The sequence below is a fragment of the Bipolaris sorokiniana genome, assembly GCF_000338995.1.
Source record: "Bipolaris sorokiniana ND90Pr unplaced genomic scaffold COCSAscaffold_19, whole genome shotgun sequence".
Lineage (NCBI taxonomy): Eukaryota > Fungi > Ascomycota > Dothideomycetes > Pleosporales > Pleosporaceae > Bipolaris > Bipolaris sorokiniana.
In genome coordinates this window covers 629,317-646,778 of record NW_006911913.1, presented here as the reverse complement: position 1 = coordinate 646,778, position 17,462 = coordinate 629,317, and the positions used below count along the sequence as shown (strand labels likewise).

The following is a 17,462-nucleotide window of genomic DNA, read 5'->3' as shown; positions in this document are numbered from 1 at the left end:
AACGCCAAGACGGGCGAACTAAAATTACCGTCTGTGCACAGACACAGATTTCTGCGAGGGCCATAGCCCCGCGCTCATTTCAACCAGCCTTTTTTTTTCTTCCACATCCGCTTCTTCACACTGATTGTTTTGCTCAACCACGGTCAAGTCTGCAATCATGTCTTTCGGAAAGCTCTACAGCTACTCGGTACGTGTTTTATCAGCTGCGGCACTAGAATGCGTCGCAACAAGTGCTAACACGACTTCGACAGGGCAACCCACGCACGACCTCTCTCCTGGCCGTCGCAAAGGAGAATGGCCTCGACATTGAGTTTGTCGACACCGAGCCTGCAAAGGGTGTCTCTACCGACTATCTGAAGATCAACAAGCTCGGCAAGGTTCCCACCTTCGAGGGCGCTGACGGCTTTGTCCTCACCGAGTGCATCGCCATCGCTGTCTACCGTAAGTGCTACCCCGCTTGTCTGCCCCTATCTGCACAACATGATGTGGAATGTTTATCATTCAGTTATCCCTGTCTGAAAACTATTGTTGAAAACTTTACTATTCTGATTTACGCTTGCAACTCTGTTTCTATTTGACTGCTTCTTGTCTTGGTGGTGACTCAAAGCTGACGTCCCGCAGTTGCTTCGCAGAACGAGAAGACCAGCCTTCTTGGTAAGACCAAGCAGGACTACGCCACGATCCTACGATGGATGTCTTTTGCCAACAGCGAGGTCCTCTCTCCTCTCGGCGGCTGGTTCCGCCCTATCCTCGGCCGCGACCCTTACAACAAGAAGAACGTCGAGGACTCCCAGAAGGCTGCCCTCAGGGCCATCCACGTCATCGAGGAGCACCTTCTTACACACACCTACCTTGTCGGTGAGCGTCTGACTCTTGCCGATATTTTTGCCACTAGCATTATTGCCCGTGGCTTCCAGTTCTTCTTTGACAAGCAGTGGCGTGACTCCAACCCCAACGTCACCCGTTGGTACGAGACCGTCTACAACCAGGCCAGCTACTCAGCTGTTGCCCCCAAGCTCGAGTTCATCACTGAGGCCTTGAAGAACGTCGCGCCCAAGAAGGAGGGTGGCGAGAAGAAGAAGGAGCAGCCCAAGGCCGCCCCCAAGCCCAAGGCTGAAGAGCCTGAGGAGGAGGAGGAGGCCCCTAAGCCCAAGGCCAAGCACCCTCTTGAGGCTCTTCCAAGGCCCACGTTTGTCCTTGATGACTGGAAGCGCAAGTACTCCAACGAGGAGACCCGCGAGGTTGCCCTCCCCTGGTTCTGGGAGAACGCCAACTTTGAGGAGTACTCCCTGTACAAGGTCGACTACAAATACAACGATGAGCTGACCCTCACCTTCATGACCTCCAACTTGATTGGTAAGTGTATCTGTCTATTTCATCTTTGCACCAATGCTAATGCTGCACAGGTGGTTTCTTCGCTCGCCTTGAGGCCAGCCGCAAGTACCTCTTCGGAGCTTGCTCTGTATACGGTCAGTCCAACGACTCTGTTGTCACAGGAGCCTTCCTTGTCCGTGGTCAGGAGGCTCTCCCCGCTTTCGACGTCGCTCCCGACTTCGAGAGCTACGAGTTCACCAAGCTCGACCCCACCAAGGAGGAAGACCGTGAGTTCGTCAATGACCAGTGGGCATGGGACAAGCCCATCACTGTCAACGGCAAGACCATGGAGTGGGCCGACGGTAAGGTCTTCAAGTAAATGCTTCGCTCTCTTTGTGAAGTTTTGCTTTGATTTATGATGCGGATGATTTACGAACCTGGCATGGGTATAGATGGGATGACGGATGAGGATTCATGAGATCATGCTGGGCAGCCCTTGGTAGATCAGCACTACTGCCACGGCCCGGAAGAGGCTGAAAAAAAATGCTGCACAAAGAAAGTTCATGATACCCAACACAAACATTGGCCCTTCGTCACGTGATGTGCATTGTGAAAGTGGTTCCCTAGTCATTATTGCTGATGACATCCTGGCTGGACCTGGAGAATTCTCCACTTAAATTCCTTGACATGTCTCACCTTGCATCGAGACGACAATCGCTAAACATGATGTGTATCTTACGTTCGGTCACCACGCCTAGATCTTTCAGGCGTTCACATCCCCAGATCTGGGCTCGACAAGGGCGGGGCCAGCTTCTGTGGCTTGGCTTAGGACCGCGAGCGATTGGTTGAGGGCGAACAAGGAGCGAATAACCCGGGCCAACCGCCAAAGGAAGGCTGGAAAGAACGGCGCAGGCGCATAGACACATGCATGTCTTTGTGCCTTCGAGTCCGCTTTCAAGTCCGAGGACCATGACACCTACTTCGTACTGCCGACAATCGCTGCGCTCACATCTTGCGCTATCTACATACTTACACGACGGCTAATCTTGAGAGCGACGCGTTGTCGTTACCCAGTCCTCTATAGCACCTGCGGTCCTTTTCGCGGCGATAAACACGGCTTGGTCGGTGATCACTAGACCACATCGCAGGGCATCCCAAGACTGTTGTGGTTTTGGTCATCCCCACTCCCTGTTGCGCCTGAGCTGGCAACCTTCACCCGGCCAGTCGTTCTTCAACTTGTCCATTTTCACCCGCAGGATCCCCCTTGAGAAAAGAGCTAGGCGTGTTTGACGGCAGCTACTAAAACTACAGGGACAAGGGTGAAGGTACAATCCGGCTGTTGGGAAGATAGGCTGTGTGAGAGCTGTTGTCAGACTTCCCCTCCCTGCACCAGCTACTAGTGACTCGTGCGGCCGGTCATCCACACAGTGCAACAATTGTCACAGAATTGCGCGATAAAGCGCCGCGATCAGGACCCAGACTCCGGGCTTCAAGGGTTGCTGCTGCGCCCCAATAAGTCGACCACAATCGCAACGAGAAGAGAGAAAAAACGTAATTATTTGCACCTGCGTGCACAAACAGAACCACCCGCAACTTATCGAAAACACGTCACAGGAATCTGAAGCGACTCCAACAAAATCTTCGGTCGTCATCTTGTTTCTTGGTTGAAACGCTACCGTTCACCTATCGGAGCTAGAGCATTAAGAGGAAGGTCGACCGTGTGGGCAGCTTGAAGCCGAGGTTTGGGATTAACAGCCGTGTAAGAGCTACGAAATCTAGACGGCACACTCTTTTTACTGAGAAAGAGGACGGAGAAGGTTGCGAGAGACGCGTCATCACTGTGGGTATGAGAGAAGATGATGGAAGAGTGGTTCGGAGGTCTTCCGGACACTCTAATGAACCTGCGATTCAGGTAATCTGTTTGGTGAGTCAGTTCAGGAAATATCCGTGGTTCCTGGTGTATCCGCACCGTGCTTCCGGTTTGGGGTTTGGGTTCACGAAAAGACAGCACTCACTATAGGAGCGTTTCGTCCAGACCAAGACTGACATCGACAGGGCTCAGGCGGCGGACCAAGCGAAGACAATGTCACCGGTTTCCTTGTACGTTCAACAGCCACAAACTGGGCGAAAAACTCGGTCATTGCTGTAGATGCAGGGTCTCATCTCGCATCTATCACCAACATTTTAGCGAAAGACTTTCCGCTCGTCTCTGACCCAGACCCGCATCTACAAAACTCTCGAAACAGTAATGGTGCCGCTACTGCTGATCAGACCGATTCTCCATCTCCGGGCACGACCCATGTTACGCCTTCGGACGATGAATCCGACGTCCATACACCCATGTCCGAGAGTGAGATGTCGGTTACTATCACGACACTAGAGAAAGGTGCTTTTGCTGGACTGCCATTTCCTTGCCAGAGTGCCAGGGCGAATGCGCTGCACATTATGAGAGAGCATGTATCAACATACCTCATTACGCATCCACATTTAGACCATCTCTCCGGCTTTGTCATAAACACAGCAGCTTTCCACAATACGTCGCGACCAAAGCGTTTAGCTGCATTGCCCTTTACAGTCAACGCTATCAAAACCCATATCTTCAACAACATTATTTGGCCCAATCTCACAGACGAAGATGGTGGGGTCGGCCTTGTGACTTTCCAAAGGCTTGCAGAGGGTGGGAACATTGCACTAGGTGAAGGAAGTTCAAGAGGCTATATTGAAGTTTGCGATGGCCTCGGTGTCAAAGGGTTCAAAGTAAGTCATGGACACTGCATGCAAGGATCGGGCCATGTACATCGCGGTTCAAGTATCAACCTCCTGGAGATACCGGGTAGTCAGCAAGTAGATGGGCATGACGGCCGTTCTATGAGCATACCTGGTGCAATGCACAGTGCTCCAGGCACACCAAGTCTTAACGGAGGTACCGAACTAAGCCGACGAGCCAGTGGCATGACGGTCGCGCAACCACAGCAGTCAATCAGAGACGAATGTGTGATTGATTCAACAGCTTACTTCATCCGTGCAGAATCTACACTTACAACGCCCAAACGTGAGATTCTCATTTTTGGCGATGTAGAGCCAGACTCTTTATCTCTCACCCCACGTAACGCTCAAATATGGAGCGAAGCCGCTCCTAAGATAGCCGCGGGCATCTTGAAGGGAATTTTCATTGAAGTCTCATATACCAACGCACGAGCCGACGCAGTCCTCTTCGGGCATCTGGCGCCTCGCCATTTGCTAGAAGAGCTCAGTGTCCTCGCCGAGATGGTACGAGAAAAGAAAAGAGCGCACGAAAGAGGCAAAGAAGAGCTACGCATGAAGAAGAAGAAGCGAAAACGAGCAAGCGGACCATTGCAGCTCGACAGCCTCGCTTCCCCAGACCCGCGCAAACCCAGAATCAACTACATGGGCGTTGGCAAAGGCATCGATTCCCCCATCTCAGCAAGCAACCCTCAGACGGACGACGAAGCGCTATCAGACTTCCCCGCCTCAAGAGGCGATACGGGAACGCACACCCCGAATCCTGCAGCCTTCGCACCAGACCACAACGGCAATATTAGTAACGAAACCAATGCTACTGCTCGTCCTCACGCCTCTTCACACCCATCTGCCCCCGCTGCCCTGAACCTCTCAAACGTCTCTGCCGAACACAGCCGCGTCATGCTCTCCGCGGCGTTTGACTCGCCGCTCAAGGGCCTCAAGGTCATCATTATACATGTTAAAGATACTTTTGCAGATGGACCGCTCGTGGGCGACCAGATTCTGAGTGAGTTGAGGCAAGGGGAGGTGGCGTTGCAGGAGCAGGGGAAGGGGCTGGGGTGTTTGTTTGAAGTTAGTCGGTCTGGTGAGAGTTATTGGTTTTGAGGGTTAGGCGGATGGGTAGGTAAGTAAGGAGGGAGGGAGGGAGGTAAAATGGGGATAGATGGTGCAGCATAGGGTGTTTTTTTTTGGTGAAAGGCATGATTGGAGTGGGCGTTGCATAGATGGATGGGTGGTGATTTGAGCTTTGGCTTCATCGAGAGATTTTTTTGTCAATTTTGCATTCGAGACTGATGGTTTTTTATTGAACTTGGGGTTCGCATTGATTTGGCTGGTGCGTAGGTACTGTAGATATGTTGTGTCATGAGGGATGAGAAGGTTTCGAGTCTGGGGAATTGGCTGTCATGGTGGTTACGAATGCCATGTTGTTGATGTCGTTTTCTATAGCTCTGTAAATGTTCTTGCGCGTAGAGATCACAGTTGCATGTTTAGTCAAGTACCATGAAGACTTTCATAGAGAATCAACCAAACAATCGTTATTGCATACAAAGCTAAGAGGCAGTTATACCGTAAGGAGTCGTAATCGTAAAAAATCTAGACATCAACGTAATATCCTTTGCCGTCTTAGTAAAAAGAAGACAGCATGACTGAGTATCGTAATCAACTTAGGCATAAGCTCCCTTACTAGGAACATGTCTAGGCTGCTCCGCAACTCCCACCTCTTTATTCAGCGCCGCCTTTCTCGATAATGCACTCCTCCTCTCTCCATACACAGCCGAGACAACCCACAGGACCCACATCATGCCTGCAGCAACGCCATATGCAATCATCTGGCCGCGGCTAGCAGCAATACCCGTAAACGCGGGCGCACCAGAGGCAAGCAAGAGACCAAGGCCACCATTGATCATGCCGAGCGTGATGAGTATGCGTCCTAGCCAGAGATGGCAATGCGACCACACTGTCCGTCGGGTATACTTTTTATACTGGAGGTGGTGGATGAAGCCAAGGATGGGCTGGAAGAAGAGCATGACGAAGACGATGATGCCGATAATGGGGTGGTAGTTGTCCAATAGACTCACGGGCATGTCATTGATCATCCACACACCGATGCCAAAGGCAGCGAGGTAGACGGTGTACGCGAAGAGTTGGAACAGGCCATGTACGATCCAGAGGCCACGGAAAGTGCCTAGGCGGATGAGGATCGAGCCGAGGGGGAAGAAGAGGACAAAGGCGAGGGCAGCGAGGACACCATGTGCTGCGATGAGTTTGCGGCGCGATTCTGAATCCGCGTCTGCGAAACCGCCATTTGCACCATCACTGCCATATTGTGTAGCGTAGTCGCTACTGGCGTCATCACCCTCGCCTCCATATGTCCCAGAGCTCCATTCATCACTCGATCCAGGGCTCCATCTATCGCCAGGGCCAGGGCCGAATTGGGCGGACACAATGGTGGTGGCTATTGCTAGTATCAAATCAGCCCAGGGATTGAAGATCGATCTACCTACACACGCACCTAAGCTAAGTAGAAGGGTTCTTGTTGAGAAAGTCATGATGGGAGGCGCCACGTTGAACTGAGTAGCATGAATATGACCAAATAGTCTTGCGCAGCCGATAGAAGGAAACATGGGCTACTTATTATTTACCCATCCCAACGCTTACAGCTGAGCTGATGGTGCAGCAACTATCGGCGGTGCAGGCCAAGTCCGCCCAAACCGTCGCAGCAGACCCGAAACAGACAAAAGTGACATAAGTGGAAGCGAATCAAGACTAAGATTACGCGTTTTTAGAATTTTTGACTGTTTCGAGTGGTGGACATCTGTTTAGCTAGTGCTATGTTGGGATCGGGGTGTCCATGGAGAGCCGTAGGTCAGACGGCATGTCGGCAAAAACAGATGCAGAGAACTCCGACATAGTCTTACATGAACAGGGCGACTACTTAGACCAGGAATATGCCTGAATTTGACTATTGCTGATTTTGTCTTTACAAAAATATAAGATCTGGTGGGTATACTTGTGATGAGCACGTGATTGGGAGCATATCTGAATCTACAATTGCCTTAGGCGGGCCGACGCGTCCCCAATCGGACCAAAAGGGCTAGCATGATCTGCCATTTGCATGATACTGCTGGCAGCGACAGGGCAGCGACTAGGCAGCGTAGCTTCGACCTGATACCTACTATTTTTTTTCTTTCTGGCGCATGAGGTGCACTCTGTCAGGAGCGCAAGGCTGGCTGACTTGGAAAATGGATCCATGACGTAGTGATGGCTCAGGACAAAAGTGAGCACCCCGGGTGTTTGTGTTGAAGGCTAGGTGTCAAGATCCTTGGAACGGTTCCTGTGTTCTAGCATGGGGGGCAGCGTGACATGGCGGTCGACATCGTGATGTGGCAGCCCACGCAGGCCGCCTACCCGTCGGGGGTCGACCCCATGGCGGCCAGAGCGCGGATGTTGAGATTTTCTACCGCCTTCTATCCGGGGGGTGGTCATGGCCAGGGCTGGCCAGGCACATGGCGGTGTTGAAGAGATGCTATTCCTGTCATGTGGTGCTTTGTTGCAGTCATGAGTTCGCGGGTGTATTATGTGACTGCGCAGCCGCAAGCGAAACCGGTTTTTTGGGCGGGCAGTGTCTCGGAGGCTGAGGCAGGCAGACAGAGATGTTCGCCCTTTTGCCACGGCGGCCTGAGGCGAAGAAGCAAAAACGGAGACCACATTCGGGAGATTGGTGATGAGTTGTTTGGGCAAGAAGGAGGTGAAGAGCCTTACAACGCTGAGTTGTGCAGGCCCAGGACCAGGCATGACTCCTGCAAAGCCCGATCTTCGGCTGCGGCAGCTGACCAATGACGCGATGGCCCGCCAGTGACAGCGGGCCGCCATTCGCTGGCTGGTAGCATCTTCCTGATCCCCGTCACACCACTGCGCGGCTCTGAGTCACCCTGCAGCCTACTACTCCCGGCCATGGCTGACTGGGTAGGGTACCTGCATGAATGAGGTGATCATGGCCAGTGTATATAAGTCTTGCACACCATCCTGCTTCTATGCCGGTCTCTACTGAGATTATTAGCCGCCTTTGCGGCTTTTCGCCCCGCCTCTCTCTCCCCTTACTGCTACTACAACAACAACAACTACTCTACTCTACTCTACGCAATCTCAGCATCATCTACCACACCTACCCTATTCTACACTACAAACCGCCAACAAAAGAACCAAAAAAAAGAAGAAGAAGAAGATATGGGCAAACGTCACAACAGAAAGCGAACCAGAAGCCGTCCCAGGAACCGCAATAACAACAACAACAATAATCCTAATGCCAACAACAACCTGAACATTAATACAACACCAATCCACATCCGGAGCGAGTCTGTCAGCACCGCCTCTTCAACTCTCTCGCCAACAAGCTCTTGCTTCCAGCCCTCTGGTTGCCCGCTTGCCAACGTGCCAGCAAACCACTGGCAGCAGACGTACACAGCATGGCAGATGCGCCTGCGAATCCAGCGGGAGCAGGAGCAAGAGCTAGAGCTAGAGACGCAGCGACTCCGCATCTTTGGTGGCTTACCGGAGGATGAGCGGTGTCTGATGGAACCCATGCTCAAAGTCGTCACGGATCTCTTCGACGGCTTCTACGACTACGAGGACCCTTGAACAAAAACAGAAGGACAACGACCATAGAAGCCCCCGGGGCGGTTTGAACCTGCATTCCACGACCTTTTTTGCTCCACTCTCGTGCATCGCATGGCATGGCCACTTCCCCGACCCCACTTTTTTTATGGGCTGGTCGCAGGGGGTGGGGGTGGCAGAGGCGGTGTGAGCACCACCTCGTTGTTACTACGCCTGTACACATACATACACGTCGTCTCTTTGTGTATGTGTCTAGACCCTCGTGGCACGACCCGCATCCCCCTTAATGCGTGTTCCCAATAAACCACCTCTCGCCGACAACACGACTCCACTGCTTTTACTATCCGCTTTAGGGATCAAGCGTTAAGGATTCTTTGTCCCCTGAGTCGACCGACTATGTTTTTTTTTCGCTTCGCTGTTTGGCACAAGCACCACACACATATACTTTAAACGACATCCAAGTTTTCAACAACTCAGAATTTTTTTTAATCTCGCCTAATCAGAATATAACCCCCATGATTCGGGATTAGACCAGGGCGGAGGCGTGGGATACCATCTGGGCACGGACTCGTAGCAGATCCCAGACAAAGAGCACACTTACTATGGGATTTTTCAACTCTTTCATCAAGGGTTGTGGTTTCCCGAGTGCCAAAAAAAGTCGGGATTGGTTCAACTATTGCTCAGCCCTAGGACTCCGTCTATTTGCGCATGCGCGGTGGACATGAAAGAGGGGGACATGAAGGAAAGGAATGAAGGAAGAAAAAGCAGCTCGATGCACGTTCTGGTGTCTGACATCCCGCTCGAGTCCACCAGCTCGCGGGTTGCACATGCATTGAGCTTGAGCGTCGCTGCTTCGAGGAGGAAAGAAAAGATGGAAGGAAAAGGGGGAAAGCCATGTGTTATTTCTGGTCAACGAATCATGGGGAAACTGGATAATGGGGGTTGTCGTTTTGTGTGTTCTTCTCTCTCATCTATATATCTCCTAGTTACAAAGTTACGTATTTATTTCTCCACACCGTAATGGCTTGGGAGGGGGTTTGAAGGTAAAAAAATGGGGTGGATTGATGAATGTAACGGCCGCTCTTTTTTTCTCTTCATACATAGCATCTTAGTTTTAAATAAATTCTTTATACCTCACCTTTACTGCTTGCTGCTTATGCTTGGTGCTGTGTGATGAGTAGAATAAGTACTGGTTGCTTCTTCCTCCTCCTCCTCCTCCTCCTCCTTCTCATACTCCTTACTCACACCGACAGCGTGCACACGACCTGCTAATACCCTCTTTGCTGATTAATATTCCCTCAACACGCCCTCGGCTTAGGTCCTAGACTACCCCTGTAAACGCACAAGCGGACTGCAACCGTGCCCAGAAAGAAACAATATCCGCATATCCCCATGCTGAGCAATAGCAGTATATACATGGCCAGTAGATCGGGGCCCTGGTTATAGTCATGGTTGTCCGTCATACTTGACTTGTAGTAGTATTAAGGTAATGTCAGAGTGTGAAATCTGAATCTTCATATCGTGTGGTTACAAGACAAAGAAAGGAAGAAGAAAGTGGAAGGGTACATGGTACAGAGGGACATTGATTCAATGCATTACGCATGTTACATAGTCAGATTAGTAATATTGAAGAGGCTAAGACGCCAAACTTGTGAAGAAGAAACCCATTTCAAACGCGCATGAATGATGTGAATGTTAAAAGAATACATGCGAAGTGAAATATCATAGTAATCAGTTGTATTATCACAGAAGGAAAGAAAAGAGAAGAAGTATTGATACCGCAACGCCATTCTTTACCCCAAAGCACGCATTACCTCCCAACTCGAAAAATGGTATCATATGAAATGCAGACTGGAATAAACATAATCCTCTCCCCCCTGCTCTTTGCTTCCCAAAGACTCTAAACAGTGCAATCCAAGTCCTTACTTGATAGCAGGCAGCGCATCAATCTTGGCATAAAGCTCCTGCGGATCCTCAAAAACATACCAAAGATCCCTAGGCACCCCCTTGAACGCCTTCTCAAACCGCTCCGGGCTATTCTTAGAGCCCTCATCCATCTCCGCAACACCCGTCACTTTGCGAATGTAAATAGCGCCAATCCACTTGCTGCCAAACTTGCGGTAGGCCTCGCCGTACGACTCTGGGTCAGTTTGGGTCGAGTCGCCAATGAGGATGAATCTGCGCTTAGGAAACCACCCGTAGACTTTCTCGATGCGATCGACTTTGTAGGCTTCGGTGCCTTGGGTCAGGTTTGTGAGGAAGCCGGCGAGGTTCATCCAGCTGGCGTCGCGCAGGATCATGGTGCCGTTGGGGTAGTACTGGTCGCGGAATTTGCGGAGGAAGGGGTAGAGGTTGTAGGGTGAGGCAGAGAGATACCAGAAGGGCGGGTTGTCGAGCTTTTGTACAATGTGTTTGTATAGCTCAGGCATTCCCTTGATGGGCTCTGGTTCCTCTGCAAAGGTAGTTGTCAGGATACCAACGGGTGAGGGCGTGAGCGTCTTCTTGATGGTGTCGTCGATGTCAGAGAGGACTGCCCAACCCTTGGACTTGGCAAAGGTAATATTGAAGGGTGTTGCAGCTGCGTCGACAGCCTTGAAGCTGGTGACTTGGCCGTCTTTGTAGTCGTTGCCGGGAATGGCCAGTTCGTCCACGCTGATGCCATCGCGACCGCTAGGGCCCAGTCTGGCGTTCAAACCTAAGAGATCAATCTCGACCGAGTGGGCGGGAAGGATCTGATCTGCAAAAGGCTGGAGCCTAGTTGCGACGGTCCGTCTGGCCTGCTCATCGTCTGCAAGGCCAATCTTCTCGCTGACCCAAGCGACTATCTGAGAAAGGTCCTTGCCGCTGTCCTTTACGAAGTAGCAGGCGACAAACTCGGCCTTCCACCTTCCGAGCCGATTCTGGTAAGCGGTGTTGTCGAGGATCCAGACATAGTCGGTTTTTGAATTGACGAGGGAGTAGAAAGGGTTCTTGCGGCCAAGGTAGGAGGAGAGGTTGTCCTTGAGAGAGAAGCTGAAACGGTTGGCGAGCTTAGGCATATCTTTTTCAAAGGCGGCGAAGTTTGATGTTTCTCTGGTGACTCGCTCTTGTTCAGTTTCTTCAACGCGCATGCGGGCACGGCCGGCCATTGCAGCAGCGGATTCAGGCGCCATTTTGTAGGGTGGTGGGGTTGTACGAGGGCGGCGGACTGCTATGGTGGTTCAAAGGTCAGGAGGAGAGGGTGTTGCACGGGACAAAGGGGTGCAATGGCCATAGTCGCGGTCATATACTTTGGGCTAGCACTTGACCAGGCGGTTGTGAGTGGCTGTCAACAGGTGTCTCGCAGCTGGAGCGAATGCGCATGAGGAATGACGTCTAGCCAAGCCATGGCTGCCGCATAGGCTGGGGCATGATCGCCTGCCGAGGAAGTGGGTCTCAGATCCCTACTTTGTGCTGCACTGCCCTCTGTAGAGTAGTACACTACTACACATATAGAGTAGCATGGACATCTGTATTGCATCCAGGCACCATGGCCTTGCGAGATTGATTTACAGAATATGGGAGGTCAAGGGAGCTGCAAACGTGGATGAGGCTATGGCTGTCTACCGGTAGTGGGTACCTTTGGCAGGGTTGAGTGCCTGGCTGTGTGTCATGGAGCAGCGAGTGACGCAGGTGCAGTCACAGTTAGGCTATAGACGGTGGAGGGGTCGATCGGCAGGCAGTGAACTCAGCCGTGTGCCTGGTGGTGTAGGTGTAGTACAAACATACAAGAGTAGAGTAGACACACGGGACTGCATCTTGGCTGACTCATGCGTGGCCAAAGAGGTGGCTACAGCAGACTCCGGCTGCCACTCCAAATGCTGGGCAAAATAGAGGACTCGGTCAAGTTGGCAGTACACGTGTACACATACGTCTAGTGCTGGTTGTCAGTATGCCCGCCATGATATCGTCTCGAGTAGTGCCTGAGGGTCCACTCTTCCTGCAGCCATTATTGCCGCTATTTGTCTGAGGGAGAGAGCGTGCGTGCACCCGTGTTCAGAAACAAAGCTGGACACAGTATGAAATATGTATCGTGACCCATGTCAAGGGTGTCGAGTCGAAGCGCTTACTGTATGTACTACTCTACCCTACTCTACTCAAAGGGTCCAATGAAGCCGACAATCGGACCATGGGCGTGCATGCCCACGAAGAGCGGCATTGCTTGGCACACCCTCCGCCCTTTAGGACGCGTACTACTACGGTGTAAGGCGGTGATAGTGGCTGTCAGACGTGGATAAGGACGCTGCACAGCCATCAACGGCCGATTGCCACACGTTATACGCGGCCGTTTACGTCGCCCACCCTCACCCGTCTGCGCCGCTGCCATGGCTCGGGGCCAAGTCATATCTTACCTAGGGACGTCCGCCCGCGCGGAGCAAAGCGCGCGTGTGCTGGAGGCCTCATCATCTCTTTCTTATTGCCCACAGAACCACCACAGGTCCTGTATTCCTTGCATCCATACATATTGCCTAGACCCTCAGCCCTCCAGCCTCCCAGCCACTCTGTGCTGCTAGTTTGCGCCTTGCCTTGACATCATCCTGTCATCGCCTCCACACCCCACATCAATCTTTGCTGGATATCGACGCCATGGAGCTCAAGAAGCGCCTCAACTTGGGCAACTTGATGCGCAAACGCCCATGTTAGTCGCGCGCCGATACTCTGAGTACTGCGTTAACACAGACAGCGGCGCCGCCCCAGGACTCCGTCCATGTAGACCCTAACGCCGATACGCCAGAAGCAAATGCTGCCAGGGGCGTGGTAAGCCACCTCGTCTCGCCAACGCTTGTCCACCCAAGCTAACAGCAACCAGAGACTCTTCTGCGAGTCTGGTGCTGCTAACTCGGTATGTCTTGTCTGCAAATGGCTGTCTCCCTCCCCACTGACCATGCCGCGACGGATAGGGCGAAGAAGTGCTCCACCTGCCGACCATTGTCGAGTCCGCCGTCGCAAGCCCAGCTGCTGCATCCGCCGCCGCCAGACAAATCCGCACCTTCCTCTCCAAAGAAAACTACACCCGCCCTCATGTCCAGTACAATGCCATTATGCTCATCCGTATATTGTCCGACAACCCGGGCCCCTCCTTTACCAAGAACCTTGACAAGCCATTTGCCGACACGGTGAAGCACCTCTTGCGCCATGGTCAGGACCCTAGCGTTGCGCAAATCACAAAAGAGACGCTGGATGCCATGGAGCGCGAGAAGTCCTACGACTCCAATCTAAACACGCTCTTCGCCATGTATAAAAAAGAAAAGGGGCTCATGGCCAATGCCGCAAAGCAGTTCAGTCCCCGAACGCTCAATGCGCCAGGATGGTCGGGGTCGCAGAACATACAGGGTGGCCTCAGCTCTGGAAGCAGCAGATCCAGTTCAAAGACTTTGCCCCCGCCCACAGAGCTGGCAGGCCGCATCGAGGAAGCGCGCACATCTGCGAAGCTTCTCCTGCAATTCGTGCAATCGACCCCCGCCAACGAGCTGCTAAGCAATGAACTGGTCAAGGAGTTTGCGGAACGCTGCACCACCGCTCAACGGAGCATACACGGCTACATTGCCTGTGACAATCCACCGCCCGATGACGACACCATGCTCACACTCATTGAAACAAACGAACAACTCTCTCTCGCTGCCTCCAAGCACCAGCGCGCAGTGCTCCAGGCGCGCCGCTTCATGGGTGCCTCGCCCTCACCTCCAGTTCCAAACGGCAATGCCCCAGCTGGTGTGCCTCCTCAGTCATACACGCCACCGCAGACCAGCGCGTCCACATTACCTCCTGCAAACGTGACAAGCACCCAGCCGCTCACCTCTCCCTCTGGTAGCTACAGAAACGAAGAGACTTCGCAACCAAAGCCGAGCGCGCCAGAGGAGAATCCGTTTGCCGATCACTACACATCTCCATACACATCTCCACCCGCACCCCCAAACCCAAGAGGAACAAGTGATTACGGTGGCCCACCCGACTCATATCATCCTGGCTACCACTCGACTCCATCTTACCTGGGCCGACAAGAGAGTTCTGCGAACAACCTAACTATGCACGGTGCTCAGCCACCGATTGCTGAAGAGGACGAGCATACGCGATCACGGACCGAACGCCCACGAACACCCGAGGGCAACGTGCCGCAGCAGCGACCTCATGACGTGTCGCCGATTGCAGAGCGTAACACAATAACGTACAGATACTAGGAGTGCCGTGAGGGATGTGATCATGGATTGGTTAGCGGCCCAAGTCCGGACATGCTGGTGTGGGGTACTAGCGTACCGCCCGAGTACCCACACATCTGACCGGAGACGTCCGTCGCTTTGAAATCACAGCGCGTACATTTTTTTTGCCATTCTGAGCACATTTTTGATAAGTTCATTTAACCGCATGATTGGCAGCATAGTTGTTTGGAAAGATACCATAGTTTATTTTTGATCTGGTTTCGGGACATATTCTAGATGTGCACTTGCTTTGCCCTGCCCCGTATGCTGCATGCTGCAAGCCCACAGGGCGCGCAGGCCGGTGACCTAATGCCAGACGCCATGGTAGTTAGATTCCTAAGCATCTCGTGCACCTCACGCGTTCTTGTGCTGCATCAATCACGCAATCCGCACCGCGCCGCTCCCAGTTCGCCTAACCAGCTCAGATGCGATACCTGCCTCAATCCTGCCTGCGCAGGGCGACGAGCCGGGGGAGCCTCGCAAACAACCCCTCCAATCTGGAAGGCAAGACCCGACACAACCCCCACTGCCGCGGAACAAGGACCGCGCCTAGCGCAAAAAGATTTAGAGCAGCCGTCATGTTGAAGAGATAATAATACACTACCGAACTGTCTTGCCGTCCCCTTCACTCGAATCTCACCCGGTCCATCTCTCCTCCTTCTCTCTCCCTCTTCCTCATGGCATACTGCTACAACAATCCATGGCTCGTTCGTTCCCAAAATGCGTCGACACGGTGATCATCGGTATGCGCCCGAGTGAATAGCGTTTGCGACCTAGACACTGATTACAAATACAGGCAATGGCCCATCTGCCCTCATCCTCTCCTACATCCTACATGGACACATTCCCTACTACGTCGGCGGCCATCATGACGCCATACTCGACGCGAAACTCCAGAATGCGCCTAATCTTCTCCACCTAACCCCGGATCTCTACGCGCATTTCCTCTCCTCGCTTCGCTACTCGACCCAGGCGCTACCCGTCAATACGCTTCTCGATACCCTCATTCGCCCAAATGCCGACACTGAGTTGAATCCCAAATCATGCATTGAATGGCGGTACGAACCTGACAAGGCCATCCCACATCTTGCCATTGGAGAGACTGTACATGCAGGGGGGCAATGGGCCGAAGATTCGCCCTCTGCGAGCGCCGACATAGGCACGCTAAGTTATGCCGAACAGCTTAGCCTACCAGGTTATTCATATGCAGACCATCTGGCTAGAACCGGCAAGATAGACGAGGCGGAATTCATACGTCCATCGAGAACTGAAGTCGCTGATTACCTCAAGACCTATCCAGATGCAGTAGGTATATCCGACTGCGTGCTTACAGGGCTCAAGGTCGACAACGTTTATCGTACCGTCAAGGGCTTCTCAATCGGCAGTCTCGGAATACGATGCAGGCATCTTGTGCTAGCATCTGGCATCTTCACAGTCAATATTCCACCTCCGCCACTGCTCTCGCCCATCTCGCAATTAAATTTGCCCGAAGCGCCATTGCTTGTTATCGGATCAGGCTTTTCCGCTGCAGACGTCATCATTTCGGCCCCGCCAAGACGTAGGATCATACACGTCTACCAGTGGAACCCTGAGAAGCGCCCATCTCCACTCCGAGGGTGCCATCATACTGCTTATCCCGAGTATGCCACTGTGTATCGCCAGATGAAGCTTGCAGCAATTGCATCTTCGAAAAAGAGCAAATCTGGACGGCCGGCCTATGCAAGGAGAAGATCGAGCGCCTTCCAGCAGCGAGACTGGACGCTTTACGAGGGTCTACCTGGCGCAGAAGTTGTTGGTGCATACAGGTTTGGGGATGTGGCCAAAGTAGAATTGCGGCTATCGTCGGGTGACATTGTTACGCGTGAAGTAGGAGGCTTGGCCTATGTCGTAGGAAGGCGTGGTACACTCGACTTTCTGTCCCCAGAGTTACAATCCGAGGTTCTAAGTGCACCTGACAATGTACCGGTCGAATTGTTGTCGGACAACCTAATCTCGGGTCGCACGCTTCGTGCAAAAGCTGAAGCAACCTCGCTCGAAGTGGCTAGGGATGTTTTTATTACCGGAAGCCTCACAGGCGACTCTCTGATTAGACACGCAGTGGGTGGTTGCGTTTTTGCAGCTGGTCGTATCCTTGGGGCTATACCAAGCATGTACCCATCTGACAACTCCCTCTCACCAGCTTTATCAACACCCCGGTCTACATCGCCAGTCTCCAACTCTGACGCCGAAGCTGCCGCATCGGAAATTAGTCTTAGTCCACAGAGACCACGGACAGGGCAACGGACACCCTCTGAGCTGACGAATGGCCATGAAGACTTGCATCTTGACCGACGGAAGCTTTTCCGTGCTGTAGAGACGGCGCATGCGGAGAATAGGTCTTGGGTTGATTCGGGTTGGTGGGCTGGTGGGCTGGGGCCCGGAAGGTATTAAGTTTTAGATGTTTGGTTTTGAAATTGCTACTTGCATTACATACCCAATATAGTTCGATATATACGTTTGCAACCGTAAGCTTGAATTGATACTCGAAGACTATAGAATTCTAGATATGCGACAAGA

At 52.5% G+C, this 17,462-nt stretch overlaps 6 protein-coding genes across 6 annotated transcripts; 4 read left to right on the top strand and 2 right to left on the bottom strand.

The window, feature by feature from the left end:
- Positions 1 to 76: 76 nt before the first annotated feature.
- Positions 77 to 5,181, top strand: COCSADRAFT_185747 (uncharacterized protein; the record flags this gene model as incomplete). Its single annotated transcript, XM_007707583.1, has 5 exons — positions 77 to 187; positions 252 to 441; positions 622 to 1,356; positions 1,407 to 1,676; positions 3,377 to 5,181. The coding sequence occupies exons 1-5, from the start codon at positions 158 to 160 to the stop codon at positions 5,179 to 5,181; spliced, it is 3,030 nt and encodes a 1,009-aa protein (XP_007705773.1). The 5' UTR covers positions 77 to 157.
- A 560-nt stretch (positions 5,182 to 5,741) lies between these two features.
- Positions 5,742 to 6,626, bottom strand: COCSADRAFT_103595 (uncharacterized protein; the record flags this gene model as incomplete). The annotated part of the gene is made up of 2 exons (XM_007707582.1): positions 5,742 to 6,532; positions 6,584 to 6,626. The coding sequence occupies 2 exons, from the start codon at positions 6,624 to 6,626 to the stop codon at positions 5,742 to 5,744; spliced, it is 834 nt and encodes a 277-aa protein (XP_007705772.1).
- A 1,399-nt stretch (positions 6,627 to 8,025) lies between these two features.
- Positions 8,026 to 9,148, top strand: COCSADRAFT_265866 (uncharacterized protein). The gene has a single exon (XM_007707581.1). It carries the CDS (start codon positions 8,305 to 8,307, stop codon positions 8,713 to 8,715), a length of 411 nt encoding a protein of 136 aa, XP_007705771.1. The 5' UTR covers positions 8,026 to 8,304; the 3' UTR covers positions 8,716 to 9,148.
- A 1,042-nt stretch (positions 9,149 to 10,190) lies between these two features.
- On the bottom strand, positions 10,191 to 11,925 carry COCSADRAFT_41832 (uncharacterized protein). The gene has a single exon (XM_007707414.1). It carries the CDS (start codon positions 11,841 to 11,843, stop codon positions 10,614 to 10,616), a length of 1,230 nt encoding a protein of 409 aa, XP_007705604.1. The 5' UTR covers positions 11,844 to 11,925; the 3' UTR covers positions 10,191 to 10,613.
- A 1,124-nt stretch (positions 11,926 to 13,049) lies between these two features.
- Positions 13,050 to 15,151, top strand: COCSADRAFT_154448 (uncharacterized protein). The gene is made up of 4 exons (XM_007707580.1): positions 13,050 to 13,348; positions 13,394 to 13,467; positions 13,520 to 13,552; positions 13,611 to 15,151. The coding sequence occupies exons 1-4, from the start codon at positions 13,297 to 13,299 to the stop codon at positions 14,886 to 14,888; spliced, it is 1,437 nt and encodes a 478-aa protein (XP_007705770.1). The 5' UTR covers positions 13,050 to 13,296; the 3' UTR covers positions 14,889 to 15,151.
- A 144-nt stretch (positions 15,152 to 15,295) lies between these two features.
- Positions 15,296 to 17,458, top strand: COCSADRAFT_154445 (uncharacterized protein). Its single transcript, XM_007707579.1, has 2 exons — positions 15,296 to 15,649; positions 15,703 to 17,458. The coding sequence occupies exons 1-2, from the start codon at positions 15,607 to 15,609 to the stop codon at positions 17,334 to 17,336; spliced, it is 1,677 nt and encodes a 558-aa protein (XP_007705769.1). The 5' UTR covers positions 15,296 to 15,606; the 3' UTR covers positions 17,337 to 17,458.
- Positions 17,459 to 17,462: the final 4 nt, after the last annotated feature.